At 46.7% G+C, this 27,983-nt stretch overlaps 1 protein-coding gene across 4 annotated transcripts; it reads right to left on the bottom strand.

The window, feature by feature from the left end:
• Positions 1-14,876: 14,876 nt before the first annotated feature.
• On the bottom strand, positions 14,877-27,719 carry TCF23 (transcription factor 23). Of its 4 annotated transcripts, XM_060186724.1 has the most exons (5): positions 27,407-27,719; positions 25,333-25,575; positions 22,314-22,489; positions 18,183-18,369; positions 17,506-17,826 (listed from the first exon to the last, which is right to left on the bottom strand). In XM_060186724.1, exons 1-5 carry the CDS (start codon positions 27,608-27,610, stop codon positions 17,713-17,715), a joined length of 924 nt encoding a protein of 307 aa, XP_060042707.1. In that variant the 5' UTR covers positions 27,611-27,719; the 3' UTR covers positions 17,506-17,712. The 4 variants fall into 4 exon arrangements, with proteins under 4 accessions (XP_060042709.1, XP_060042707.1, XP_060042708.1 ...); XM_060186726.1 differs by lacking the exons at positions 17,506-17,826; positions 18,183-18,369 and adding an exon at positions 14,877-15,579; XM_060186725.1 differs by lacking the exons at positions 17,506-17,826; positions 18,183-18,369 and adding an exon at positions 20,127-20,262.
• Positions 27,720-27,983: the final 264 nt, after the last annotated feature.

Raw genomic sequence — 27,983 nt, 5'->3', positions numbered from 1 at the left:
ACTGTTATGCTATCTCCCCAGCTATTGAAAGATATTTATGCTTACAGAAAAAGAATAAGATTAAAAGGTATCATACAGATGAAATTTTCAGGATGGAGCCCCTTTCCTGGATGTAGTTCTCTGTTGAGCTCACCCTGATTCACCTTCTGGGGGGTTTCAAGAGTTCTGTGTTTCCATGACTGCCACCTCTCCAGATTCAAAGGAGGTCTCGAAACTTTACATCAGGCTCAACCTGACGCTGTTGACTGGCTACGGAAGAAGGGCAAACGCTAGAAGAAGAATGCTGGCTTTTTGGTGTCAAACACCAGGAACAAATAATGAGAATCCTACAATACATGGCAGGTTCTGCTTGGCTTTCTTCACTTAGCATAGGGTCTTCAGGCTTCTTCCACACTGTGGCAGTTATCTATTTTTTTACTACTACAAAATAGTATTCTCTCCGGGACTTGCATCATATTTCGCTTGTCCACTGATCAGCTGGTGAACATGTGGGCTGTCTGCACTTTAGAACCATTAGGAATAATGCTATCATGTGCAAGTTTCATCTGGACACTTGCTTTCACTTTTTCTGGGCACATACCTGGGAGCAGAATTGTTGACTTACAAGGTAGTTTTATTTTAATTTTTTAAAGAAATTTTAATATTTATTTATTCTCTTTTGTTGCCCTTGTTGTTTTATTGTTGTAGTTATTATTGTTGTCATTGTTGGATAAGACAGAGAGAAACGGAGAGAGGACGGGAAGACAGAGAGGGGGAGAGAAAGATAGACACCTGCAGACCTGCTTCACCGCCTGTGAAGTGACTCCCCTGCAGGTGGGGAGCCGGGGGCTCGAACTGGGATCCTTACGTTGGTCCGTGCACTTTCAGCCAGGTGCGCTTAACCCACTGTGTGGGACTATGTGATAGCTTGGTAGAGCTTAGGGAGCTCTCCAATCCTTGGATGGAAGTCTGGAAAGACACCCCGCTTGTTAGTCTCTCTCGTCATAGAGGTGAGCCAAGAGGGAAAAAGTCTCTCAGACTAAGCTTGCCTTGTTAGCCTTTCAAGCCCACAAAGATCTCACAGTTTCTCCTTGCTAACTGCAGGCCACATGACTGCCTGCTTTAAGGTTCATTTACTCAAAGTTCACCTCACCTTCTGATCACAGAGGAGAACACACCTAATCACACACTCCTAACAGTGCCCTTTGATGTCCTTAATTTGCTTATCTTCTCTCTACCTTGCCTTAACTGGTTTAACCCCTATTCTCCTCTCAAACGCCTCTGAGTAATTAAATGCTTGCATCAGGAGACTAATTATCTTGACCTTTATGTATCTCATCAATTCCTGTCATACCAGCCCCCTACCATAGGGGCAAGATGACCTTTAAGAAACCTGTAATTCCTGACATATTTGAAAAATGTTCTTTGTCTGAATTCCTATTTAAACCCACGTTCTTCTGCCATTAAATGAGAGTGCCTCCATTCTCCCTGGTTTCTCTTGTCTCTATTTTGCGTCGTCTCTTGAGCGAGCAAGCAAGAGAGAACCGGTCAGTTTGCCTTCCTGCTGGACTTAACCTCACGGGAGTGCCAGCACCACTGCACCACCACCCAGCTCCCACAAAACTGTCTCCACAGTGGCCACACCGTTCCACCAGCAATGAATTAGGTATATATTTTTTCTCATATATGTATTATTTATTTATTATTCAATAGAAACAAAGAGAAGTTGAGAGGAGAGGGAAGACAGGGAGAAAGACAGGGAAAGACAGACAGACACCTGCAACATTGCTTCATCACTCTCAAAGCTTTCCTACTGCAGTTGGGGATCAGGGGCTCAAACCTGGGTCCTTGCACATTATAATGTGTGTTCAACCAGGTGCACCACCACTGATCTTCAAGATTTCTGCACATCCATGTGAAAGAATAAGTCTCCCAAGTTGATTCAATTAGCAATTCCCCACATAATAGGTAGAAGTAACCCTTTATGAAGACTAGATAATAAAAGAATTTCCCCTATTGCCCTAATCAAGGGCAGGAATGAGTGTATGGTTAACTAAAATGCTTATAGAAGAGATCCTGCAGTGGTCCAGGAGGTGGTGCAGTGGCTAAGGCACTAGACTCTCAAGCATGAGGTCCTGAGTTCAATCCCTGGCAGCACATGTACCAGAGTGATGTCTGGTTCTTTCTCTCTCTCCCCTATCTTTCTCATAAATAAACAAATAAAAATCTTTTTTTTAAAAAAAGAAGAGATCCTGCAGTTCCCCTTACCCTACTACCTTTGTACTTTAAGAATTACGTACTAACCCATATTCTGCTTCTGTAAATCCTTGCTTGCTCTCCGATGCCATATGTTAGTTGCAAAATGTTCGCCTTAAGTTAAAATATCAAATGTACTCATGTAACCTTTTTCAGAGACCTCCTCTCTGGGACCCTTTAAAAGAGGATGAATTTCAAGCCTCAACATCTCAGAGCCACGGGGCCATACTGGCATGCTGGCCTGGGATCTCCTAGCTAGAATTTGTCTCTTGTCTTTGTGTAAGTCTGTGTACTGGCCTTATTTTCACCCTTTCAAACTTAAGAATAAATTCCTTATACTTCACTTATATACGGGAGTCGTGTCAGTTTGTATGGGTTCGAATCAGAAGTGCCCTTTCAGTCCACACCAACACTTGTATCTTCTTCTTCACTTCCTCTTCCTCTTCTTCCTCCCTTTTCCTCTTCTTTCTAATTGTGGCCATCCTAGTAGGTATAAAGTAGTATAAACTAGTGTTTTCCTAATGACCAATTATGTTGCCTAGTGTTTATTTGTTTTGAATACTTTCTAGCAGCCAACTGATGTCAGTGCAACTGGACAAGGGGGTGATGGAAGCAGGTAACAGTGCTAGGTCCTTGATAAGACACATCACAGATCCAGTGGGGAATATTCAAATGGGCTGAGGTATGCCTGCTCTGGCCTGCACAAACTATCATCAGAAACAGCCTCCCAGGCCTTTATGAACATCTCTGTGTGTTTCAGGACTCCTGTGTAACTCAGGGTTGAAATGTAAGTAAGACAAGACCTTTGAGTAAATGCCTGTGTTCTGCTTAGGCACAGATAGAAACACTGGGGTGTGTGAAGGTGTGTAAGGTGTGTGCTCAGTTCAGTCAGGAGGAGTATATCAGTGAGGGTGGAGGCAGAATGATGAACTAGGTTTCTAGTTATTCATAGCAGTTGGTACAAGTGTTGGGGGGAGAGAAAGGACACTGAAGGCTCAAGGTTCTGCAAAGTCTCAGCGCTGGGTGTTCTGCCTGCAGGCTGTACAAGCTGCGGGCTGACTTGCTGGGCGAGCTCTACACACTTGTTTACAAGCTGAAGACTCAGCCCTTACCTGTACATGATGGTGTTCCAGTAAAAGCAGGTGCCTCTAAGGATGCTTTCAGACCTCCTTTCATCTGCTCAGGAAGTCCATGAGAGCCACAGCCACAGCACCTCCCCTTCCAGCGTATTCCAAGCCCAATGAGGGCCTTCTGATTGATACCACAGAAAGCCAAGCACTGTAACACCAGCTTTTAGAAAAAAAAAAAAAAGTGTGTGTGTGTGTGTGTGTGTGTGTGTGTGTGTGTGGCTTTATTGTTACTCATCCATCAACAAAGGTCTGAATAATGCTCAAGTCTACTTCCCTGCTCTCCTAGTTCAGAGAATCTTCATACAGGAGCTGGGGCATGGGATGGAAACCAGCAAGTGAGTTCCCAGGCAAGTAGCCTGGGGGCCAGTGGCAAGACCTACAGACTCCCCACTTCCTGCCCTCTGCTAATGTCCTCCGGAAATGCAGTTTGTATCTCATCTTCTTTACTGGAAATAGGATCAAGGGCAGTGGCAATGTGCTGGAGTCTCTGATTTTTCTTTTTTCTTTTTTTTTTTTACCAGGGCACTGTTCAGCTCTGGCTTATGATGGTGTGGGGGACTGAACCTGGGACTTTGGAGCCTGAGGCATGAGAGTCTTTTTGCATAACCATTATGCTATCTACACTCCGCCTACCTTTTTGTTTTCAACATTCAGTTTATTTTGATTATTTTCAGCTATTTATTTTGATTGAGATAGAGTTGCAAAAGAGAGAAACCAGAGTATTACTCCAGTATAGACAGCTCCAGGGATTAAATCGGATGCCTTAGAGCCTCAGGTATGCCAATCCTGCGCTCCTTCAGATAAACTATTTCCCTAGTCACTCAAAATTCCACGTTAGCGTATTAACTGTCTTTTGCCACCCCCCTACCTGCTCCCCAGAAAAAAATCAACAGTTCCTGTAAGAGCATTGACAGTAGTACATTTGTTTGATTTTGTGTATCAGTTCCCTCTGGGACAGCCCAGTCCCTGGGGTCAAGGTCTCATGCCCTCTGGAGAAGCCAGATCTTGTCCAGGATGGTGTGACCTTTAGGTCCGCCTGGAAGGAAGCAGCCAGCCAGCCTGCCCTTCTCTCCTGGGCTCTGCTGACTCCTGCAGCCACTGTGTCACAGAGCCACAGCACTCAACTCAGCCAGGCCCGGAAGGTCTATTCTGATCAGCATTCCTAAGAAAGGAACAATACTCAGAACCTCAAAGCAGATACCTAAAGAATCCAGCCTTAGCTGTCAGGCCAGCCAAGCACAGAGCGCACTGCAGTGACTAACAGAACTCACAATAAGGGCTGAGAAGCCCACAGGGAGCCACTGAAAGGACAGGTGACAACAGAAATGGGGTTCTACAAAGAAGGAGGTAGTGTGCGGACCGCAGAGGACGAGGGGCTGCAGCTTGGTGCGGGGGCTGGGGGCACAGACCGGGACCTGGAACCAATGCAGCTACCAGGGAATGAACTGCTGCCTCTGTGGCTCAGCTGGTCCCGGTCATCTGCTGATGGGCACTTAGGCTGCTTTCACTTATTGGCTGCTGTGAATAAAGCAGCTAGAACAAAAGGGGTGCATGTGTCCCTTTGAATTGGTGTATCCATGTTCTCTGGATAAATGCCTTTATCTTTTTTAACATAGGGAGAACTTTTCTTTTAAGACTTTAAAATTTTTATTTATTTATTCCCTTTTGTTGCCCTTGTTGTTTTATTGTTGTAATTATTATTGTTGTTGTTATTGATGTCATCCTTGTTGGATAGGACAGAGAAATGGAGAGAGGAGGGGAAGACAGAGAGGGGGAGAGAAAGACACCTGCAGACCTGCTTCACCGTCTGTGAAGCGACTCCCCTGCAGGTGGGGAGTTGGGGGGGGGGCAGAGTTCCAGCTGGGATCCTTATGCTGGTCCTTGCACTTTGGGCCACCTGTGCTTAACCCGTTACGCTGCTGGCCAACTCCCAGGAAGAACTTTTATTGCTGAACTCAGGACCTTACTGGCTGGTAGTTCCTTCCACAGTCAGGGCTCCTGGGGGTGTTGCTGGGGGGTGCATCATCCAGTTGCCTGCACAGTGGGGACAGGCCTGGAGGTAAGCCCCACATGGCACCCCTTGCTGTAGGAGTTGACAAGTCCTGGGTGTGAGATGGAGGATACAGGGGTAAGGGAGGTGGGGTGTGGAAGGACCCACAGGGCAGGGGTCCATCCCAGGGAAGATGTGGAGGTCCTGGACAAGCAGTGGTCACAGAAGGCTGAGGGCTGGGTGAGCAGAGGCTGTGGTCCCTCGTGGGTGAGGCCTCCTTCCTACATAGGGCTGGGGTGCTGAGGTAGGCGGAGGTAGGAGACCTGGGTCCTCACAGACACAATTTGATGCATAGAGGCTTCCCTGAGTCCTTGATAAGGGGGCTCCTGGGGGCCCAGGTCCTGGGCTGGCCAGCAGGACTGGGTATAGACCACAGGTAGATGAAGGAGGGCAGCATGAAGAGCCTGTCTGCACCAGTGGCTGAGGTGGCCTTTTGGCCAGCAGACTCCTCCTGGTACAGAGATATGGCTGCGAGGGGGAGTTTGAAGCTGTCATTAAGCCCTGTGAGGAGGCTGAGCCAGCAGCCACAGACGTAGGGGAGCTGGGTGTCTGTCTGCTGGAGCCAAGGATTTCCTGGGCCCATGGGCAGTGGAGGCCCAGCTCCTGGAGGATGGTTGCATGGCTGGGCTCCAGCACTGGGGAGGCAGCAGCTCGCCAGCAGGGCCGGCTTTTGGTTGCAGTGGAGCAGCTGGCACTGGGTACCCCAGAGAAAGACACCTCTCCAGGAGAAGCCAGGGCACAGCAGCGTGTGCTTCTTGCATTTCTTTAATTCCTTGCTCCTGCCTGATTGCTATGGCAAGAACTTCCAACACTATGTTGAATAGTAATGGTGATAGTGGGCAGCCCTGTCTAGTACCTGATCTGAGGAGAAATGCTTCCAGTTTTTCACCATTGAGTATGATGTTGGCTGTAGGTTTGCTATATATAGACTCCACTATCTTGAGGAATTTTCCATCTATTCCCATTTTTTGTAGTGTTTTGATCATAAAGGGATGTTAGATTTTGTCAAAGGCTTTCTCTGCATCTATTAATATGACCATGTGGTTTTTGGTCTTGCTTTTGTTGATGTGGTGGATCACATTGATTTATTTATGTATATTAAACCAACCTTGCATGCCTGGGATAAACCCCACTTGGTCATGATGAACAATCTTTTTAATATAGTGATGTATCCAGTTGGCTAGAATTTTGTTCAATATTTTCGCATCTATGTTCATCAGAGATATTGGTCTGTAGTTTTCTTTTTTGGTTGTGTCCCTGTCTGCTTTTGGTATCAGGGTGATGTTGGCTTCATAGAAGCTGGCAGGGAGTATTCCAGTGTCTTCAGTCTTCTGGAAGACTTTTAAAAATAGAGGTATTAGTTCTTCTTTGAATGTTTTGTAGAATTCATTTGTAAAACCATCTGGTCCAGGACTTTTATTTTTGGGGAGATTTTTGATAACTGTTTCAATTTCATTAGCTGTGATGGGCCTGTTCATGTTATCCACTTCCTCTTGACTTAGTTTTGGAAGTTGGTAGGTATCTAGGAAATCGTCCATTTCTTCCAGGTTCTCTAGCTTGGTGGTGGCATATAGTTGTTCATAGAAGCCTCTCATGATATGTTGAATTTCTTGGTGTTTGTTGTGGTATCGCCTCTTTCATTTACGATCTGATTTATTTGGGTCTTCTCCCTTTTTTGTTTTGTGAATCTGGCTAAAGGTTTGGCAATTTTGTTCACTCTTTCAAGGAACCAACATTTACTTTCATTGGTTGTTTGTATGGTTTTCTTATTTTCAATGTTATTGATTTCTGCCCTAACTTTAGTGATTGCTGTCCTTCTGGTTGCTTTAAGGTTCCTTTGTTGTTCTTCTTCTAGGTCTTTAAGATGTGCAATCAGGCTGTTTATTTGTGCTTTTTCTTGTATCCTAATATGTGCTTGGATAGCTATGAACTTCCCTCTCAGTACTGCCTTAGCTGTGTCCACATATTTTGATAGCTTGTGTCTTCATTTTCATTGAACTCTCAAAGCACTTTGATTTCTTCCTTTATTTCCTCTTTGACCCAGTAGTTGTTATGGAGCGTACTGTTGAGCTTCCACATTTTGGGACTATTACTAATCTTTTGTTGATTGTTAAGTGTTAGTTTAATTCCACTGTGGTCTGAGAAGATGCTTGGGATGATTTCAATGCTCTTGAATTTGCTGATTTGTCTTTGTCTTTGTCTTTGTGGCCCAACATATGGTCTATCCTTGAGAATGACCCGTGTGGACTTGAGTAAAATGTGTATTCCAGTTTCTTGGAATGAATGACTCTGAAAATGTCCAATAGTTCTAGTTTATCTATCTCCTCATTTAGCTCCCTTGTGATTTTCTGCCTGGAAGATCTGTCAAATTGAGAGAGTGGGGTGTTGAAGTCCCATACTATGACTGTGTTGCTGTTAATATATTGCTGTAGCTCTTTCAGTAGAAGTTTGATGTATTTAGATGGCTTCTCATTGGGTGCACAGATGTTAATAATTGTTAAGTCCTCTTGATTGACTGATCCTCTGAGCATTAAGTAGTGTCCATTCCTATCTTTTTAAATCTTATCTATTTTAAAGTCTATCGTATCAGATATGAGAATAGCTGCTCCTGCCTTTTTTTGTGGGCCATTGGCTTGTATGATAGTTTTCCATCCTTTCACTTTAAGTCTGTGTTTGTTTCGTTGAGTTAGGTGGGTTTCCTGTAGACAGCTAATTGTTGGGTTGTGTTTTCTGATCCATCTTCCTACTCTGTGTCTTTTAATAGGTGAATTCAGGCCACTGACATTTGTTGATATCAATGATTGAAGATATTTTAATGCCATTCTTGTAGAGTTTTAGAGTATTCTGATATATGGCCTATTTATGGTGGTCTGACTGTTTATAGGAGACCTTTCAGAACTTCTTTCAGGGCAGGCTTGGTGATAGTTGATTTCTTCAACTGTTGCTTGTCTGAGAAGGTTTTGATGCCTCCATCTAGTCTGAATGACAGTCTAGCAGGATACAGTATTCTTGGTTGAAAGCCTTTCTCATCGAGCACTCAATAGATATCTTGCCATTCTCTTCTGGCCTGTAGTGTTTGTGTGGAGAAGTCTGCTGCTAATCTTATGGGTTTTCCTCTGTAGGTGACTCTTTGTTTTTCTCTTGCAGCCTTCAGGATCCTTTCTTTATCCTTATTCCTTTCCATTCTAAATATGATATGTCTTGGTGTCTTTAAGTCTGGGTTAATTCTGTTTGGGACCCTCTGGGCTTCTTGAACCTTTATGTCTTTGTTGTTGTCTAGACTAGAGAAGTTTTCAGCTATTATGGCCTGAAGAATGCTTTCCTCCTCTCCCTCTCTTTCTTCCTCTGGTAAGCCAATAATGCGTATATTGTTTCTTTTGAAGTCATCCCATAGGTCTCTGTTGTTGTTTTCAGCATCTCTTAATCTCTTTTTGAGATCTTTTACTTCTTTTTCAGTTGTCTCTAATTCATCCTCGATCTTGCTAATTCTGTCTTCAGCCTCATTGATTCTATTCTCTCTGTCCTCTAGTGTTTTCTGGAATTCTTCTATTTTGTTACCCTGTTCTGATACTGTTTTAGCTTGTTCAGCTATTTTTCTTAGCTCAGCAATTTCAGCTTTCAGCTAGCTCTCTAATAACCTTGAAATAATTAGTGTTTTCTTCCAGAGTCTCATTTGTTGTTTCTGCATTTCTGATGACAATTCTTTCAAACTCTTTACTCACTCTTGTGATTATTTCCTTAACTAGTGTTTGGATGTTGACCTCATTATTTTGGGCTTCACCCTTTGGGGGCTTTTAGCTGGACTCTTGTCCTGGTTCATTTCTCCAATATTTCTTCTTGTTGGTTTAACCATTTTATATATTATGTTATGAGTTCCCTCTCTCAGTACTTTTCAAATTATTGATCACTATTGCCTGGATTGACTTGTGTCTAAGTAAGGTAATTAAAGGGTTCACAGTTGTGGAAGTTAACAGTTGTTTCAATAGTATTTTAATCCCTGATTTGGAGCTCATTGGTTTAAAAGCCTCTTTTGTTCTTTTTCTTCCCTCTAGGCCATGGGAGCCTGAGGGCTTTTAAACCATAAGTAGGCTTCTTAGCTTAATCACTGACTCCTAACCAAGGGATAAATTAGGGTGTGGCAGAGATAATCCAGTAGTTATGCAAAGAGACTTTCACAGCCGCACAGCTATGCCACTGAGGTATAGGGCCTTCCTGCTGCTGCTCCAGATTCTGAGGGCAGTAGCAATGGTGACTCAGAGTTGTACTTGGTGAGTCTCCGGGGAGTCCTCTCCTCTCTTCAGCTGTGTTCTTGTTGGTGAAACAGACTGGAGGTGGTGTCTCAACTGATAGACTGCCAGACTGTTACCAGCCATTTAATCTCTCCCTAGGCTCCTTTCTGTCACCAGCCACACGTGTTTGCACTCACTAGTGATTTGGTGGGTTCCTGAAGTCGTTCTTCCTATCTTGTTTTGGTCCCAGGTGGTCCAGTTTGCATTCCTATCAGCAGTATGACAGAGATTTTTTTCTCCACAGCCTCTACAACAACTGTCATTTCCTGGTTTGTTGACGGAAGTTATTCTCCCAAGTGTGAGATGGTTTCTTAGTGTAGTTTTAATTTGCATTTCTTTAATGATAAGTAAAATGGAGCATTTTTTCATGTGTCTGTGAGCTAGAGAAGTTATGGCAGTGTGGGGGTAGACAGCATAATGCTTATGCAAAGAAACTCATGCCTGAGGCTCCAAGGTTTCAGGTTCAATCCCCCACACCACCATAAGCCAGAGCTGAGCAGTGCTCTGGTAAAAAAAAAAAAAAAAAGAAGAAGAAGAAGAAGAAGAGGAATGGGAGGAAGAAGGAGGAGGAGGAGGAAGGGGAAGAAGAAGTAGAAGTAGTAATAGTAGTTATGGCATATTATTCCATTACTACTCTGTAATCAAAAAAGATAATATTGTGTCTTTTGGGACAAAATGGATGGAATTGGAGGTGATTATGCTTAGTGAAATAAGAGGCAAAAGAACTACCAGCTGGTTTCACTCATATGTAGAATTTAGAGATCTGATTTATATGAATTAAAAAAAAACAGAAGGAAGCAAATTGTCTCTAAGACTTGTGACGACTATGGTGGTTAACTCTGGGAGATGGGAGGGTGGGGACACATAACTCTGGTGTGGAATTACACACTTCATTCTTCAACCCTGTAATACTATTAATAACAACAAAAGAGATCCTTGCTGCCCTCTGCCACCAGAATGCCTCTTGCACCCCCTATTGGCCAAGTCTCGCTAGGCAACTGCTCTGAACCTCAGCCAAATCCTAAGCCTAAAAACAGAAGAAACGTGTATGTCGTACCTCAGTTGGTTTTGCCAAATCCAGTTCCCACGGCAATAGGAGGTGAATGCCAGCTTCCATTCTGGGGCTATGCGAGACCATGCCAGTGAGTGCACCTGCTCCCCTCTTTGATGCCTGGTTCATTCTTACTTTGGGGGTGTAGTCCCAACTGGGTGTTTTTGTAAAAAATTTTATTGGGCAGGGGTAGATAGCACAATGGTCATGCAAAGAGACTCTCATGCCTGAGGCTGACTCCAAAGTCCCTGCACCACCAGAAGCCAAAGCTGAATAGTGCCCTGGTAAAATAATAATAATAAGAAGAAGAATAACAACTACAGTTTAAATAAGAATTTTAATTAATTAATATTTTAAAAATATTTAATTTATTTATGAGAAAGATAGGAGGAGAGAAAAAGAACCAGACACCACTCTGGCACATGTGCTGCCGGGGATCAAACTCAGGACCTCATGCTTGAGAGTCCAAACCTTTACCACTGCACCAGCTCCTGGACCACTAATTATTTATTAGTGGGTAGAAACAAAGATAAATTGAGAGGAGAGGAAGAGACAGAGAGGGAGAGACGGAATGACACCTGCAGCCCTGCTTCACCACTTGTGAAGTTTTCCCCCTGCAAGTGGGGACCAGGGGTTTGAACCTGAGGCCTTGTGCCCTGTAGTATGTGTGCTTAAGCGGGTTTGCTACCACCTGACCTCCCAGATACTAATCTTTCTGCTGGGTGTGGTGGCAGGTCATTGTGATTCTAGTTTGCATGTTCTTTTAAAAATTAATTTTATTTATTTTTAAACTAGACTTATTTTTTTATAGTTTGAACCCAATCTAAAGTGACTTTTTTTTTATTGGGGAATTAATGTTTTACATTCGACAGTAAGTACAATAGTTTGTACATGCATAACATTCCCCAGATTCCCATACTAAAGTGACATTTTAAAAATATTTATCTATTTATTCCCTTTTGTTTCCCTTGTTGTTTTATTGTTGTAGTTATTAGTGTTGTTGTTGTTGATGTCGTCGTTGTTGGATAGGATAGAGAGAGAGATGAAGAGAGGAGGGGAAGACGGGGAGAGAAAGACACCTGCAGACCTGCTTTACTGCGTGTGAAGCCACTGAGAGTATGGATCAAAATTGTTATTGGGGTGCAGAAGGTAGGAGTTCTGGCTTCTTTAATTGCTTCTCCATAGGACATGGGCATTAGCAGGCAGATCCATACCCACAAACTTTTTTTTTTTTTTTGCCTCCAGAGTTATTGCTGGGGCTTGGTGCCTGCACTTCGAATCCACTGCTCCTGGAGGCCATTTTTTTCCCTATTTTGTTGCCCTTGTAATTGTTATAGCTGTTGTTGTTGTTGGGTAGGAAAGAGAGAAATGGAGAGAGGAGGGGAAGACAGAGAGGAGGAGAGAAAGATAGACACCTGCAGACCTGCTTCACTGCTTGTGAATCGACCCCCCTGCAGGTGGGGAGCTGGGGGCTCAAACTGGGATCCCAGGATCCTTACACCGGCCCTTACACTTTGCACCATGTGTGCTTAACCCACTGCACTACCGCTCAGCCCCCCCGCCCCCACACACACACATACAGATTTTTTCTATCTTTTCCTAGTGAGGTAGAACTCTGGAGAGGTGACCTTCCAGGACATATTGGTGAGGTCATCTGGCCAGAGAAGTCAGGATGGAAACATGGTTGCCTCTGCAACTTGATGTCTGGAAGGCAGCAGGACATAAAGTGAGACAAAACGGTTAGTGAACAGCAACTAAAAAAAAAAGTAGGAACTGAGCAGATGAGATTAGGGATTTTAGGATGGAAGAAAGCTAGGAAGTCCATTTTAGGTATGTTTCTAGGGGCCGACAATTATAGTAGTTTTGCTTGAGTTTAATAGCTACCATGAAGTTGGATAAATGTTTTATTTTATTTTTAATTTTTTATATTTATTTTACCTTTTGTTACCCTTGTTTTTTAAAATTGTTGTAGTTATTATTGTTGTTGTGATTGATGTCGTCATTATTAGATAGGACAGAGAGAAATGAAGAGAGAAGGGGAAAACAGAGGGGGAGAGAAAGATAAGACACCTGCAGACCTGCTTCACCACCTGTGAAGTGACTTCCCTGCAGGTGGGGAGCAGGGGGCTCGAACTGGGATCCTTATGCCGGTCCCTGTGCTTCGTGCCACCTGCACTTAACCCACTGCGCTACCACCCGACTCCCTTTAATTTATTTTATTTGCCTTCAGGCTTATCACTGGAGCTCCATGCCTACACTACAAATCCACTGCTCCCGGAGGACATTTTCTCCATTTTGTTGCTATTGTTATTGTTGTTATTGCTGTTGTTGTTGGATAGGACAGAGAGAAATGGAGAGAGGAGGGAAAGACAGAGAGGGGGAGAGAAAGACAGACACCTGCAGACCTGCTTCACCTGCAGGTGGGGAGCCGGGGGCTCAAACCAGGATCCTTATGCCAGTTCTTGCGTTTTGCGCCATGTATGCTTACCTGCTACATTACTGCCAGGTCCCTGGATAAAAATATTGTCTGGGCTGGGAGTATGGATTGACCTGTCAACACCTATGTTCAGTGTGGAAGCAATTACAGAAGCCAGACCTTCCACCTTCTGCACTCCATAATGACCCTGGGTCCATACTCCCAGAGGGTTAAAGAACAAGGAAGCTATCAGGGGAGGGGATGGGATACAGAGTTCTGGTGGTGGGAATTGTGTGGAGTTGTAGCCCTCTTATCCTATGGTTTTTGTCAGTGTTTCCTTTTTATAAATAAAAATTAAAAAAATATTATCTGAGAAAATGCTGTCAGAGTAGAGAAAAGGGCTAGAAAGTTTGATTAGGGCAGTGAATAGCTCCAATTTTTGAAAAAATTCTACTGATAAAATTAACTATTTACCTCCATCTACCTGATGCAGGGATATATATATTTCGCACCAGAACCTGTGTAACCTCTATGTCTCTACTGGTCTGAGCTCCAAGTTCATGGTCACAGCTGAGAGCATTGCAGGCTGTACTCGTTTCAGGACCAGTCTTCCTCCAGTGCCAGGGCAGGAACCTGCAGCCTCCCTTAGCAGACAGGGGCAGTCCCTACCATTGCTGCTTTGTGCTGAGGACAAGGTCCTGGGAAGGCCAGCAAGAGGGGCTTATGATGGTTTCTGATGGAAGTGACCAGTGGTGGTCTGAGGCTAGATCTTTTCCTCATGAATATCTCACCTTTTGGGAAATTGCAGCTTTGTGCTAGAGTCTCTGATCCAGTTTCCCACTTAGTGTGGACCCCAGGGGTTGTCTCTTATCAAATATGGCCTGTTGGAAGTCTGACCTTTGACACCAGGATTCAGTGCTGGCTTATTACTTTGGTTTTATGTTTTTATCCCCTCCCTCCCCCCCGCCCCTTTCTTTCCAGAACATTGCTCAGCTCTAGCTTATGGTGGGGCAGGGAATTGAACCTGGGACCTCAGAGCCCCAGGTCTGAGAATCCATTTCCATAACAATTATGCTATCTTTCCCACCCCATTCTCTCTCTCTCTCTCTCTCTTTCTTTCCAGAACATTGCTCAGCTCTAGCTTATGGTGGTGCAGGGAATTGAACCTGGGACCTCAGAGCCCCAGGTCTGAGAATCCACTTCCATAACAATTATGCTATGTCCCCCACCCCATTCTCTCTCTGTGTGTCTCTCTCTGTCTCTCTCTCCTCTCTCCTCTTTCCCTCTTCTTCCCCAACTCCTCTCTCCACCAGCTAACATTTGACAGAGGCGATGTTGATTTACAGAGCTCCTGTTGTCACAAGAGTACATTGTCACATTTCCCCAAGCTAAGTGTCAGCACATCCCATCAAATCATCACCCTGTTCCACTGTGAGGACTTAGATCCCCACTGCCCCCTTAGTGCTCCTCCCGTCACCTTTCTGGGTCCCAGATAGGCTGCAATAGACCACAGCCCATTGGAGTTTCTCTGCATTGTCCCTTGCTTTGTTGCTGTGAGTGAGATCATCAGAACTTTAGAAGGACCTTCAAATTCTGGCTTATTTCACTCAAAATATTCCCTCCAGTTCCATCTGCTTTTTCCTTTAAAATTGTTTTTGTTTATTTTATGAGAAAGAGGATGAGAGAGTGAGAACCAGAGAGAGCATCAGTCTGACACATGTGATGCTGGTGACCTAAGTCTGGACCTGAGTGTCCAGCACTTATCCACCACACCAGATCCCAGGCCTCAGTTTCATGCCAGTCCAGCAATGCATTGAGAAAATATAGATGTTTCTTTAGATACTTTATTCATCATTCAGAGATTTCTGTGCCCAGAAGTTTCCTCTGAACATCTCTCTAGTTCACCATATTGTCGGAAGTGGAAGTCCGGGAATGTTTCTTAAAACCCTCTCACTTAGGCAGGAGCCATATAAACACATCATTTCTACTTCGGCAGTTAGTCAGGTCTGCTTTACAAGCCCGAGTATTCTCTTCCTGTTCTGTTTCTCCATGTTTGTTTCAAGTGTCTCTGCAGACATTCCTTCATTCAGGACCACATCAGGTGAAGAGAATATAAAAGCTAGAGGAAAACTGATCAATTCCACTCATATCTTTCCATCCAGACCACAGTTTTGCAATTTGGATAAAACTAGGAATTTCTTTTTCTAACTAGATGATCCTCCTGAGCTGGAGCATACAATTCAGCGGAGAAGATGCCGACGAAGCCAGAAGGGTTATTTGGACGCAGATTCTTTGTCCTGAGCACTTTCTGAATGATTCCAGTTCTGACTTTGTACAAAGATTATTCGTGGGGTGCTTTAAAGAAAACTGCACCCAGACTGGCACTTGGATTTGGTCCTCAGCACCTCCTGTGAAGGACAGAGTGGGACTGTATTTTAGTCTCTTTGTGGGCTGTCTTTTAGTCTCTTTAAGTAAATCTTCAAACAATGCTGCTTTTACTCTGTCAAGTCTTCTCCCCAGTCATGTCCGTTTATGGCCTATACATACTGGGGGAGAAGAAGGCCCTGTCAGCCCTGGATCCTGTAACCATCTGAACACAGGGAGGATGTCCCTAAGTCTTTCATTACTCTACTTCTGTCTGTGTAAAGTTTACTTTTTGTTTTTGCTTCCAGAGTTATCTCTGGGCTTCGTGCTTGTACAATGAATCCACAGCTCCTGGCAGCCATTTTTCATTTTCACTGGACAAGACAGGGAATAATTGAGAGGGGAGGGGGATAGAGAGAGAGGGATAGAGACAGAGAGACACCTGCAGACCTGCTTCACCGCTTGTGAAGCAACCCCCCCTGCAGGTGGAGTGCCAGGGACTCAAACTGGGATCCTTGCACCGGTCCTTGTGCTTCATACTATGTACAATTAACCTGACACCACTGCCCAGCCCCCGAGAGCCTACCTCTGAAAGGCACACACATTTCATGGTGACACAGGAGGAAGAGCCCACCTGTCTAGTCCAATGGCATACTTTTATGATGACTGTCCAAAAGCAAATTAGAGGGCTCAGGAAGGTAGTCTAGGAAGGTGGTGAGTGAGGCCCTGGGTTCAATCCCTGGCACTCTGTGAAAACAATAAACAAAAGCAGCATGCAACATTATAAATGATAGAGCAGAGTTCTGGTCTCTCTCTTTCTTATAGAAAGAAAGAAAGAAAGAACGAAAGAAAGGGAAAGAGGAAGAGAGAATGAAGAGAAAAAGGAAGGAAGGAGAGAAGGAAGGAAGGAAGGAAGGAAGGAAGGAAGGAAGGAAGGAAGGAAGGAAGGAAGGAAGGAAGGCTGGTCTGTCCTAGCCTGCCCTTACATCTGGGGCGATAATGGCAGCAGTATGGGAGCATGATGAGCTTCTTTCCTCGGCCGACTGGGCGGCGTGTTACAGCTGCCTTTGTGTAGTACAGCTGGTCAGCCAGCCTTGGCAGGAGGAAGAGGCTGCAGCTGGGCACACTCACATCTGGCAGCCTGCTCAACATCAGGACCAATAGCTTCTCAGGCCAAGAAGCAGCTCCTCCCAGCAAGCCTAGCACATGCCCACACTTGTGTGGTTGCCGCTGAGCTGAGCTCCCACCCTTGGCTTCTGCCACTGTACCTCTTCTCAGAGCACACCAGGTCTTGAGGGGGTTCCAGTCACCTTTTCTGAGGGCAGTTCCAACCCCCACTGAGCCTCTGTAGACATCCCCAACCATGTCTGCACCTTGGGAGAGCAAGGGGGGTTGTGATCACCAGTCCTCTCCACCCCAGCTTGTGTGGCCCGGCAGTCACTGCACTGTGGTTTCTGAGATGTGGGATGGAGAGTCCATTTTCATCCAACTTGGACCCAGCCCAGAGTTTCTGACTCCCTGAAGCCTGGCTGAAACCGTTGCTTAAGTCAGCCTGATCCCTCGCCTCGCCTTGTGTTCTCCTCCCAGCATCTTTAATGTGGACAGTGGTTTCTGTTTCGGTTCCTGGCTCATAACTTTCTTAGAAAGATTTCTTTCTCCTTTTTTAAATATTTATTTATTCCCTTTTGTTGCCCTTGTTGTTTTATTGTTGTAGTTACTATTATTGTCACTGTTGTTGGATAGGACAGAGAGAAATGGAGAGAGGAGGGGAAAACAGACAAGGGGAGAGAAAGACTCCCCTGCAGGTGGGGAGCCGGGGACTTGAACCGGGATCCTTACACTAGTCCTTGCGCTTTGCACCACGTGCGCTTAACCCGCTGCGCTACTGCCTGACTCCCAGAAAATATTTCTTATCCTTTTTTAATTTTTATTTATAAAATGGAAATACTGACAAGACCATAGGATAAGAAGGATACAATTCCACATAATTTCCACTACCAGAACTCCATATCCCATCCCTTCCCCTAATAGCCTTCTTATTCTTTATCTCTCTGTGAATATGGACCTAGGATCATTATGAGGTACAGAAAGTGGGAGGTCTGGCTTCTGTAATTGCTTCCTGCTAAACATGGGTGTTGGCAGGTTGATTCATACTCCCAGCCTGTCTCTCTCTTTCCCTAGTGGGGCAGGAGTCTGGGGAAGCAGGGTTCCAGGACACCAGATGACTCCAGATGGGGTTGTCTGCCCAGGGAAGTCAGGTTGGCATCATGATAGCATCTTGAACCTGGTGACTGAAAAAGAATACGATATAAAGCAGAACAAATTGTTGACTAATCATGAGCCTAAATGCACGAATATTGCAGATGAAGATATAGGGTCTCCAATTTGGAAAAAGCTGGTAAGTCTATTTTAGGTCTATTCCAAGGGGCTCATGACTTTACTAGTTTTTGCTAGATCCTGATAGCTAATATGCTGGTGGACCCAAGGTATTCTCTAGGGAGATGGTGTCATAATTGGAAAAAGGACTAGAAAGCTGGATCAGAGGAGAGAGTAGCTCCCAAATATGAGGAAAGTATATAAGTATTGTTAACTGTAAACCCCATCGATCTGATTCAGGGCCCATATTCATCACAGGAGCCTATGTAACCTCTGTATTCCTGTAGGTCTGAGCTTGTAGTCTGTGGTCATGGCTAGGAACATCTTCCATCTTCCTCGGGGGGTAAGTAGAGTACGTTATCCAACCTTCCTTCGGAGAATGGAACATTCTAACACTGTTGATCCACATTGAGGGCCAGGTCTGATAGGGGTCCACAGATGGGTCCATCATGTTGTTCCTGATGGAGATGACCAGTGACAGTGATGAGAGGGATCTATGCCCATCATGTCTGTGTGGCAAGATTTATTTATTTTATGAGAGACAGAGATTAGGGTACCACCCCAACCTATGCAGGGCTAGGGGCTGAACCCAGGATCTCCCACACATAAGTCCCACACTGCACCCGCCTCACGACTGCCATGGCCTTTAGCTCACAGCTCCTGGTGTTGCCATCTGCTACCACCACGGCTCTGTGGCTTCTGTACCAGCCCTGGCTAGGACCCATTTCCTCTGTCTGTGCTGGGGGCTGAGGTTAGGACAGTCACATAGGGATTGGGGTGGGACAGAACTTGTTCTTGGCCATCACCTATCTATTCTGGAGCAGAGTCTAAAAAAATTAGTCTTGGGTGGCTAGGTGGTGATATGCACGCAACAGAATACACGTGCTACAATGAAGAAGGAGCTAGGTTCAAACCTCTGCTCTCTACCTGCAGGTTGGGAAGCCTCCCAAGCAATGAAGCAGTGCTGCAGGGATCTCTCTTTCTCCCTGCTTCTCTATCTTCCTTTTCCTTCTTGACTGCTCTTGTCTCTATCCAGAAAACACATAAATAAAATGTTTTTAAAAGTGAAATCTCTGGGAGTCGGGCGGTAGCACAGCGGGCTAAGCACATGTGGCGCGAAACTCAAGGACCGGTGTAAGGATCCCAGTTCGAGCCCTTGGCTCCCCACCTGCAGGGGAGTCGCTTCACAGGCAGTGAAGCAGGTCTGCAGGTGTCTATCTTTCTCTCCCCCTTTCTGTCTTCCCCTCCTCTCTCCATTTCTCTGTCCTGTCTAACAACGATGACATCAATAGCAACAACAATAATAACTACAACAACAAAAAACAAGGGCAACAAAAGGGGAAATAAATAAATAAATAAATATAAAAAGAATTTTCTTAAAAAGTGGGATCTCAAAGAACTTTTGCCTATTTGGCTTATGTTACTAGTACCATAATAAAGATAAAAAAAGAATTTAAAAGTTATTTATTTAGTTACTCCCTTTTGTTACCCTTGTTGTTTTATTGTTGTCATTATTATTATTGTTATTGATGTCATTGTTGTTGGATAGGACAGAGAGAAATGGAGAGAGGAGGGGAAGACAGAGAGGGGGAGAGAAAGATAGACACCTGCAGACCTGCTTCACCGCCTGTGAAACGACTCCCCCGCAGGTGGGGAGCCGGGGGCTCGAACTGGGATCCTTATGCCAGTCCTTGCACTTTGTGCCACCTGCGCTTGACCCGCTCTGCTACCGCCCAACTCCCTTGAAGCTATCATTAATCATTCCACTATATGTTACCATATATCACATCTGTATGAAACAATTATTTTCCATATTGGAAAATGTTTAGTGAGCAAATGTTTGACACATTTGCAGATGTCTTTGGCATAGATTGTAATAAATAACTGGGTTCTCAATCTGCTGTTATATTCTGTCTATTTTCATAATATCACCAGCACATGACTTCTGGAAAATTCTACTATATTCATGAGAAAATTAGGATGGAGAAAGGGCAAAAAGTATCTTGTATTGTGACAGCCATTTTTGGCCACTTAGACCACCACAAGAGTCCCAGGGACCTTCCCCAGCTCCCAGGCCACACTCTGAATGCCTTTGATCTGGAACCAGGGTCAGCGAACTTTTCCTGCAGGTTGACATCACAGGGTCTCAGATATTCAACTCTTTTGTGGCATCAGGACAGCAGCCATGGGCAACATGTAAAGAAATGAGTATGGCCATGTTCTAATAAAACTTTATTTACAAAAATAGGAGTCAGGCAGGGCTGGGTTAGATCCTCTGGCCATAGTTCTTGAAAACCAAGCCGAAAGGATAACTTGTGCCACCAAAGGGAGAGGACAGTGTCATTGGAGTCCTAAACAAGTGAAAAGGAATGAATCAGAGAAGACTAGAGCTTCTGTTTCTTACTACTCGGGCTCTCAGTGATGGTCTACAGTCTCCCCTCTGATGCCCTCCTTGGCACCCTTACTGTCTATGTCAGACCTTTTCCCAGATTCTGGTCAGAAACCTCATGCACATTGGGCTCTGGAGATGCCATCCTTGCCCTCACAGCCTCTGCCATGGGCACCTTGGGAAAGGCTGCCCCTCCAAGGTAACCAAGCCACCAACCAGCCAGGTCACCTCAGTGCCACTTTGTCACCTGTACTCCTGCTTGCTTTTGGAGACTCTTCTCCACACCCCCTTGCTCTCTGTGAATTACAGGCTGTGCCTTCTTACCCGGTGGGAACACACAGTCCCCCAGTGAGCAGGCGTCTCCTCCTCTGCCGCAGAGGTAAAATGAAGACTGCTTAGCGTTCTGGTTCCTTGTAGATCCTAATCTCTGACCAGGTACGTCCTCCAGTCATTCTTCCTCACTGTCTGACTCAGTCATGCCTGCCCTCCGTAGCCTTTATACATACTCCTTGGCCTCAGTGCTGGGTGCTCTCTGGCTTGGGGAGGCTGTCTCTGGACCCCATGCGGCTGTCCAGGCTTTAAGGAAGCAGCTTTGTCTGCAGAGCACCAAGGAGGCCAGAGAAACATCCTTCCATGGTCCTACTGCTTTCACTGCAGAGGACTGAGAAGCAAAGACTTGCATGTGAGGGAAGATGGGGCAAGCGCCAAACCAAAGTCTCCTAGCTATCAGGAAAAGCCCCGTTTTTGCTGTGGTGGGGGGAGGAATTCATGAATAGCCAACACCAGCTTCCTCTCTCTCTCTCTCTCTCTCTCGCTCTCTCTCTCTTTAAAGATTTTATTTATTTATTAATGAGAAAGATAGGAGGAGAGAGAGAAAGAACCAGACATCACTCTGGTACATGTGCTGCTGGGGATTGAACTCAGGACCTCATGCTTGAGAGTCTGATGCTTTATCTACTGTGCCACCTCCTGGACCATCCAGCTTTCTCTCTTTTGGCCCCACCTGCCTGGGAGGAGGTTCATTGCTTCTCTTCCTTCCACCCTCAATTTAAGCCAGGAAGACCCCGATGTTTGACTTTAAAAATAGGCTATCTGAGCTGGACTTTTATGGTCAAGTGAAGAACCCTGTGCTAAGTATCCACCCACACCTGGTCCCTGGTCTGGCCTGGCCGTCCAGCTGCCCAGAACCAGTTTTGGGTGGATTTACGAGCTCAGCCTTGGCCAGGCCTTTTTGCCATGGCTCCCAGCCACACTCTGACTGACTGCACCACCTCCCAGCCCTGGGCTGGGACGTTCTGTGTCTCCTTCTCTGCCTCCACCCCAACTTACTGAGTCACCCCTGCTACCCTGGTCAGACTGTGGCTCAGAGACCCTCATCACCCCAGGACCCAGATGCTTCCAGACTCCCCACCTGCCCAGGTCTCTCTGGAAATGGGAATGTGAACACTGGAGGCCTTATGGATAAACGTGCAATTAAGACTGTAACAGGAGGAGAGGAAGGATGCAGGGCACAGGGAAGAGGAGGCAGCTGGGAGACCACGAGACAGAGACGGAGCCCTCAGCTCCGCTCCATGGTGATGGGTGGCATGTCTCACTGCCATACCAGAGCCCACTTCCTTCCTCAGTTACTCTCTGGTAACTGAGGTCTTTTGAGCTCTGCTCACATGCAGGGCTGCCACAGCTCCGCCTGGGCCCTGAATTTCCCGTCAGGTCGTTCGCCCACCACCTGCATGCTTCTGTCTTCTCGCTGCCTCCCAGAGGGTGCGAGGGGATCCTGAGCAGGGCAAGCAGGGGGCAGTGTCTTGGCCCAACTCCCAAGCCACACACTCCCTTTCTGCTAGAAACTGCTACTGAGCATCACCTGTGCCAGCTGCCTGGCCTGGTCTGCACTCTGGAGCCTAGAGCTAGAGACTGAGTGGGGGAGGGGGGACAGGCAAGACCTGGGGGAGGATGTAGACCCCCCCCCCCAAGCCTGAGCTGCAGCTGTGAGGAAAGGGCAAATGTGATGCTCACTGGTCAGCAAGAGCTGGCGAGGGAGGCCCAGTGGGGAGGAGCGCGCCTGCCTCCCCACAGACACGGGGGTTGGCCTCTGTTTCCTTGGGTCTCTGGCTGGAGGTGGGGGCCGTGGTAGAGTCAAAGCTGGAGCACCACAGGCCACCGGTGTAGAGACGGGAGCGCATTGGCCATTTCTGCAAGATATCAGATAGCACATGAGGCCCACTCACCACAGCTGCCCCTGCCCCAGCTTAGAACCCTCAGCACCCCTGCTGCTCAACCCCTTGAGACCAGCCTCAGGCCCTGGGGTTACCACCTGAACTGCTGGAGGCCCTCAAGGAGCCCCACGGCAGGGAGGGTGGCAAAGCAGTGCAGTAAGAGGCTGCTCCTGACACTGGCAGGCCTGACCCAGGGGTGAGCTCTGCCTACTCTGGTTAGCCTCCCAGGACTGTCCATCTTTCCACCAGGGGTGTGGCCATCATGCCCAGAAAATGCCAGGCTGACTGCCTGAGGGTTGTCCCACTCTTGGCAGCCCTTCCCCTGGGGCGAGGGGAGCCACCCCACTGAGCGGCGTAGGCCCTAGGCCCAACCCAGCTGGTGCTCCTACTTCAGCTCTTCACACTTACCTACAGCCTGAGACGCCTCACCGTGACCCCTACTTCACAGCCCAGGAAATGACAGTGCCCCCAGGACCTGTACCAGGTGCCCCCCACTCAGGGCATTTCAGAGTGACCCCACCTAGCCTCTCACATTTCAACTTGATTTGCATGAGAGCAAAAGGTCTCAAGTTACAAGACACTTCAGAACTAGGACATCTAGGGGAGAGATGGGGGGTGGGAGGCTTAAAGATGACCAAACTCTTTCCTTTCTAGAAGTCTTTCTCTTTGCCCAGTGGCTCACAGGCCCATCCAGGGCCTGCCCAGGACTAGAGCACGAGTCTGCAGTCTAACCGTGGGCTCAAATCACACTTAGACACTTAAGCTTCGCCAGCTTCCCTGTCTGTAAAGTTCTCCCCAAGTGGATCTTGTGCAGAATAAAAGAGAAAAAAGCATGGAAACATTTAGCCCAGTTCCTGGCATAACTTTAGCACCCTGATACCACTTGTTGTGACTGTGTGATCCTATATATTTACTTATTTATTTTTTATTTCTACCAGGGTTATATTGCTGGGACTTAGTGCCAGCACTATGAATCCACCACTCCTGGAGGCCATTTTTTCCTTTCCTTTTTCTTTTTAATTTTATTTGATAGGATGGAGAGAAATTGAGGAGGGAGGGAGATATAATGAGGAAGACAGAAAGATAAACACCTACAGATGTGCTGGACTGCTCATGAAGCATCCCCCCAGCAGTGGGAAGTGGGACTTGACCTGGGTCCTCCTGCATGGAAATGTGGCCCCGTGCTGTGCTTTCTCATCAGTAAGTCTCCTTCATGACCTCACTCCTACATGGCAAAGAAGCAAGACTCACCTACCACCCATGTCCCAGCAAGCAAAACCGAGGCTCAGGACAGGTAGGCCAAGATCTGTCTATTGAGTGACAAGAAACCGCCTTCCTTGTGTCCCAGCCCGCCTCCCCACTGCCCTTACCTCCTTCCCTGCCACCAGCTCTGTTGCTTGGGAGTGATGTTTCCCAGGTCAACCTCCTCTGAGGGGTCTATATCTCATGTGTCAAAAATGTAGAGAAAATGGAGAGACAGCATAATGGTTATGCAAAAAGGCTTTCATGCCTGAGACTCTGAGGTCCCAGGTTCAATCCCCAACACCACCATAAACCAGAACTGAGCAGTGCCCTGATAAAACAAAACTTAGTTAATTAATTAACCAATGGATCATTTGGGCAAGCTGAACACACATCACCATGTGTGAGGACTCGGGTTCAAGCCCTGCTCCCCAGCTGCGCGAGGGCAAGCTTCATAAGCAGTGAAGCAGTACTGCAGGTGTCTTTCTTTTTCCCTCTCTATCTTCCTATTTCATTTAAATTTCTCTCTGTCTCTAACAAATCAAATAAAAATAAATTTTAAAAATATTTTGTGTTCCGGTGGTGGCACAGTGGTTAAAGCATTAGACTCATAAGCATGAGGTCCTGAGTTCAATCCCTGGCAGCACATGTATCAGAGTGATATCTGGTTCTTTCTCTCTCTCTCCTCCTATCTTTCTCATTAATAAATAAATAAAATCTGGGAGTCGGGAAGTAGCGCAGCAGGTTAAGTGCACATGGCACGAAGCGCAAGGACCAGAGTCAGGATCCCGGTTCAAGCCCCTGGCTCCACACTTGCAGGGGAGTCTCTTCACAGGCAGTGAAGCAGGTCTGCAGGTGTCTATCTCTCCCCCTCTGTCCCTCTCTGTCTTCCCCTCCTCTCTCCATTTCTGTCTGTCCCATCTAACAAAACAAAAAAAAAAAAAAAAAAAAAACAAGGGCAACAAAAGGGAAAATAAATACAAAAAAATTTTCAAATAAATAAATAAAATCTTAAAATTAATTAATTCCCACTGCAGGGAGTTCCCTTCACAAGTGGTGAAGTAGGTTTGCAGGTGTCTATCTTTCTCTCCCCCTCTCTGTCTTCCCCCTCCTCTCTCCATTTCTCTTGGTCCTATCCACCAACGACGACATCAATAACTACAACAACACTGAAAAACAACAAGGGCAACGAAAGGGAAAATAAATGAATAAATAAATAAATACTTTTTAAAAAATTAACTAATTAAAAAATTTAAGCACTGAGGAATTGGATGATGACGGAGTGACACCCCCTGGAACCTATGGTCCTCCTTAGTGTAGCTTCTGTTACCAGGGCTCAGCTCTGCAGCTGTTCCTTTTCCTCCTGTGTCTCTAAGAAACCCAGAGCCTCAGGGCCTCCAGAGAATCCCCTCCTCTTGGAAGCCAGTGTCCATGACCACCATATCTCACAGCTCAGCCCCGCCTGAGAGCTGCCATGGTTCCTCATCCTCTGAGAGAGCAGGAGGTAAAATCCTCCTCCCCCTGCAGCCCTGCCCAGGGTAGCCCCCCTTACAGCTTTCCTGCACCCCACGGCTTACCTTGAGAGGGTGCAGGTAGCGGAGGCCCCGCAGGAAAGGTGGCCAGGTGGGGCCAGGCGAGTCGTGGCCAAGCGTGCGGGTGAGGTGAGCGATGTAGCTGGTGGCCAGCACCAGTACGTCCAGCTTGGAGAGCTTGGTGTCCAGCGGCACGGCAGGCAGGGCGGCCTGTAGGGCCAGGAAGGCCTGGCGCAGCGTCCTTACCCGGCTCCGCTCCCGGGCTGTGTTCTGGGGACTGGCCTCGACCTGCACAGAGAGTCCAGTGAGTGCTGCCCGCCTGCCCCCACTGCCAAGAATGTTCTGGGGCTCCTGACAGAGCAGAAGCAGAGACAATGTGCCCACTTGGACTGGCCTTGGTTTACAGCCTGGGACAGGAAGGAACAGCCCGGCCTGGGGACAGAACTCTCACTGACCCTCTTCTTAGTCCCTTCCTTTTTTTTTTTTTTTTTTCTCAGTCTCTTCCTGACCCTTGCTTCATTCACACCCAAGGCTGCTTTTTTTTTTTAAGATTTATTTATTTATTTATATTTTTATAAATATTTTTACATTTAATTATTTTCCCTTTTGTTGCCCTTGTTTATTTGTTTATTTATTCCCTTTTGTTGTCCTTGTTTTTTTATTGTTGTAATTATTATTGTTGTCATTGTTGTTGGATAGGACAGAGAGAAATGGAGAGAGGATAGGAAGACAGAGGGGGGAAAGAAAGATAGACACCTGCAAACCTGCTTCACTGCCTGTAAAGAGACTCCCCTGCAGGTGGGGAGCCAGGGGCTCAAACCAGGATCCTTATACAGGTCCTTGTGCTTTGAGCCACATGCACTTAACCCGCTATGCTACTGCCCGACTCCTATTTATTTATTTTTTAAGAATTATTTATTTATGGGGGGTCAGGCAGTAGTGCAGCAGGTTAAGCGCACATGGCGCGAAGCATAGGGACTGGCTTAAGGATCCCAGTTTGAGCCCCTGGCTCCCCACCTGCAAGGGGAGTCGCTTCACAAGCGGTGAGGCAGATCTGCAGTTGTCTTTCTCTCCCCCTCTCTGTCTTCCCCTCCTCTCCCCATCTCTCTCTGTCCTATCCAACAACAATGACATCAATAACAACCACAGCAACGATAAAAAAGCAACAATGGCAACAAAAGGGAAAAATATAGCTTCTAGGAGCAGTGGATTCATGGTGCAGGCACCGAGCCCCAGCAATAACCCTGGAGGGAAAAAAAAAAAGAATTATTTATTTATTCATGAGAAAGAAAGAACCAGATATCACTATGGTACATGTGCTGCCGGGGATTGAACTTGGGACCTCATGTTTGCGAGTCCAATGCATTATCCATTGTGCCACCTCCCAGATCACAAGATCTATTTTTTAAAAAATAGATGCTATTTATATTAGTTTAATGGGAGGAAGCTACAGAGAACTCAGCTCTGGTTTATGGTGGTGCTGGGGATTGAACCTGGGACCTCAGATCCTTAGGCATGAAGGTTTTTAATATAAGTATTATGCTGTCTCCCCAACCCAAGCAAAAGGGAGAGAGACTAGAGCATCACTCAACTCTGGCATATGGCAGTGCCGAGGACTGAGCCTGGAACCTCTGCCCTCAAGTCCATTTTTCTAATGCTGAGCTATATCCCAGCCCCACCCCAAGTCTAAACCCTGCTTAGGGAGTGCCCCGAGGACACAGAGCACATCCCACTCTGCAAGACTGATACTTGCCCAGCCAGGTCCTGACGTGAAGTGCCTGCTGTGGTGATAAGGACACCAGACTTGGGTCAAAGAGACTGAAGTGCCCGCCCAGCTTGCTTCAGGCTCCAGAGAGACCTTGGGAGTGACCTTCCTGCCAGGTCTCTGAGCCTCCGTTTCCTGATGGATGTGAGTCAGGCCAGCTCTCTGAGCAGCTTGCTGGTGAAAACCAGCTATGACTTAACCCAGCTTGGGTACAAGCAAGGAGCCTGGGAATCTAGGGGGCCACTGTCCCCTCTCGGACAGGAACCGTTAATGTTGAGTGATGAGAGGTGACATGCCATCCACCCCTGGGCCCCTGCCTCCCCCAGCTCCCTTGTAAGTCTCATGTCGCCTCACCCTGTCTCGAGCCAGGCTCCTAGCCCTGGGCCCCCGGGGGCCTGGGGAAGCCCTGCTCCACTTTCGGCTGCTCCAGCTGGTGTCTTCCCACAGGTCCTGCCTTGTCCTGATCATATGGCCCCTCTTCCTCTCTGGCTTGGTCTGCGCTGGACTGCGTTCCACTCCTGGCATGGCCAGTGCCCCTTTGGTCTCCCTCTGGGACATGTCACATCCATGGGTTGTGGTACTGCTCCCTCAGCCCCCACAGGAGCACAAGGCCTGTGAGAACCCTGGGATCAGGCTCGATGGGACCAGCCATCATCCAGCCAGAGAGGTCTGAAGCCAGCCTAGCCTAGTTCTGCTCCTTGTTCTGGGAAAACTGCCCACCGGGCGCAGCCCCCACAGCCTCCAACCCGCCCAGCAGTGAATGCTGGGAGTGGCCAGTGGGGTGAAGGCCCCTGTGAAGAAAGCAGGAGTTTGGGTGGGAAGGGCGCTTTCTCCCCGGAGTCCACGGAAGTCCTCAGAAAGGCTCTCTGCCTTCTTCTGTGCCAGAAGCCTGCCTGCACACATCCCAGAGAGGGCTTTTCCTCTCCCTGGC

Source organism: Erinaceus europaeus, chromosome 3 (assembly GCF_950295315.1).
Source record: "Erinaceus europaeus chromosome 3, mEriEur2.1, whole genome shotgun sequence".
NCBI lineage: Eukaryota > Metazoa > Chordata > Mammalia > Eulipotyphla > Erinaceidae > Erinaceus > Erinaceus europaeus.
The sequence above is the reverse complement of the archived record's forward strand: the minus strand, read 5'-3'. Positions and strand labels throughout refer to the sequence as shown.

Excerpts from the sequence above, each read along its gene's own strand:
- TCF23 (XM_060186724.1), bottom strand. The coding sequence starts at position 27,610 with ATGTCCCAGAGGGAGACCAAAGGGGCACTGGCCATGCCAGGAGTGGAA. Across the intron at positions 25,576-27,406 it reads GGAGCCTGGCTCGAGACAGG|GTCGAGGCCAGTCCCCAGAA; the intron begins GTGAGGCGACAT and ends CTCTCTGTGCAG. Across the intron at positions 17,827-18,182 it reads AGACCTACAGGAATACAGAG|TCACCAGGTTCAAGATGCTA; the intron begins GTTACATAGGCT and ends ATTCTTTTTCAG.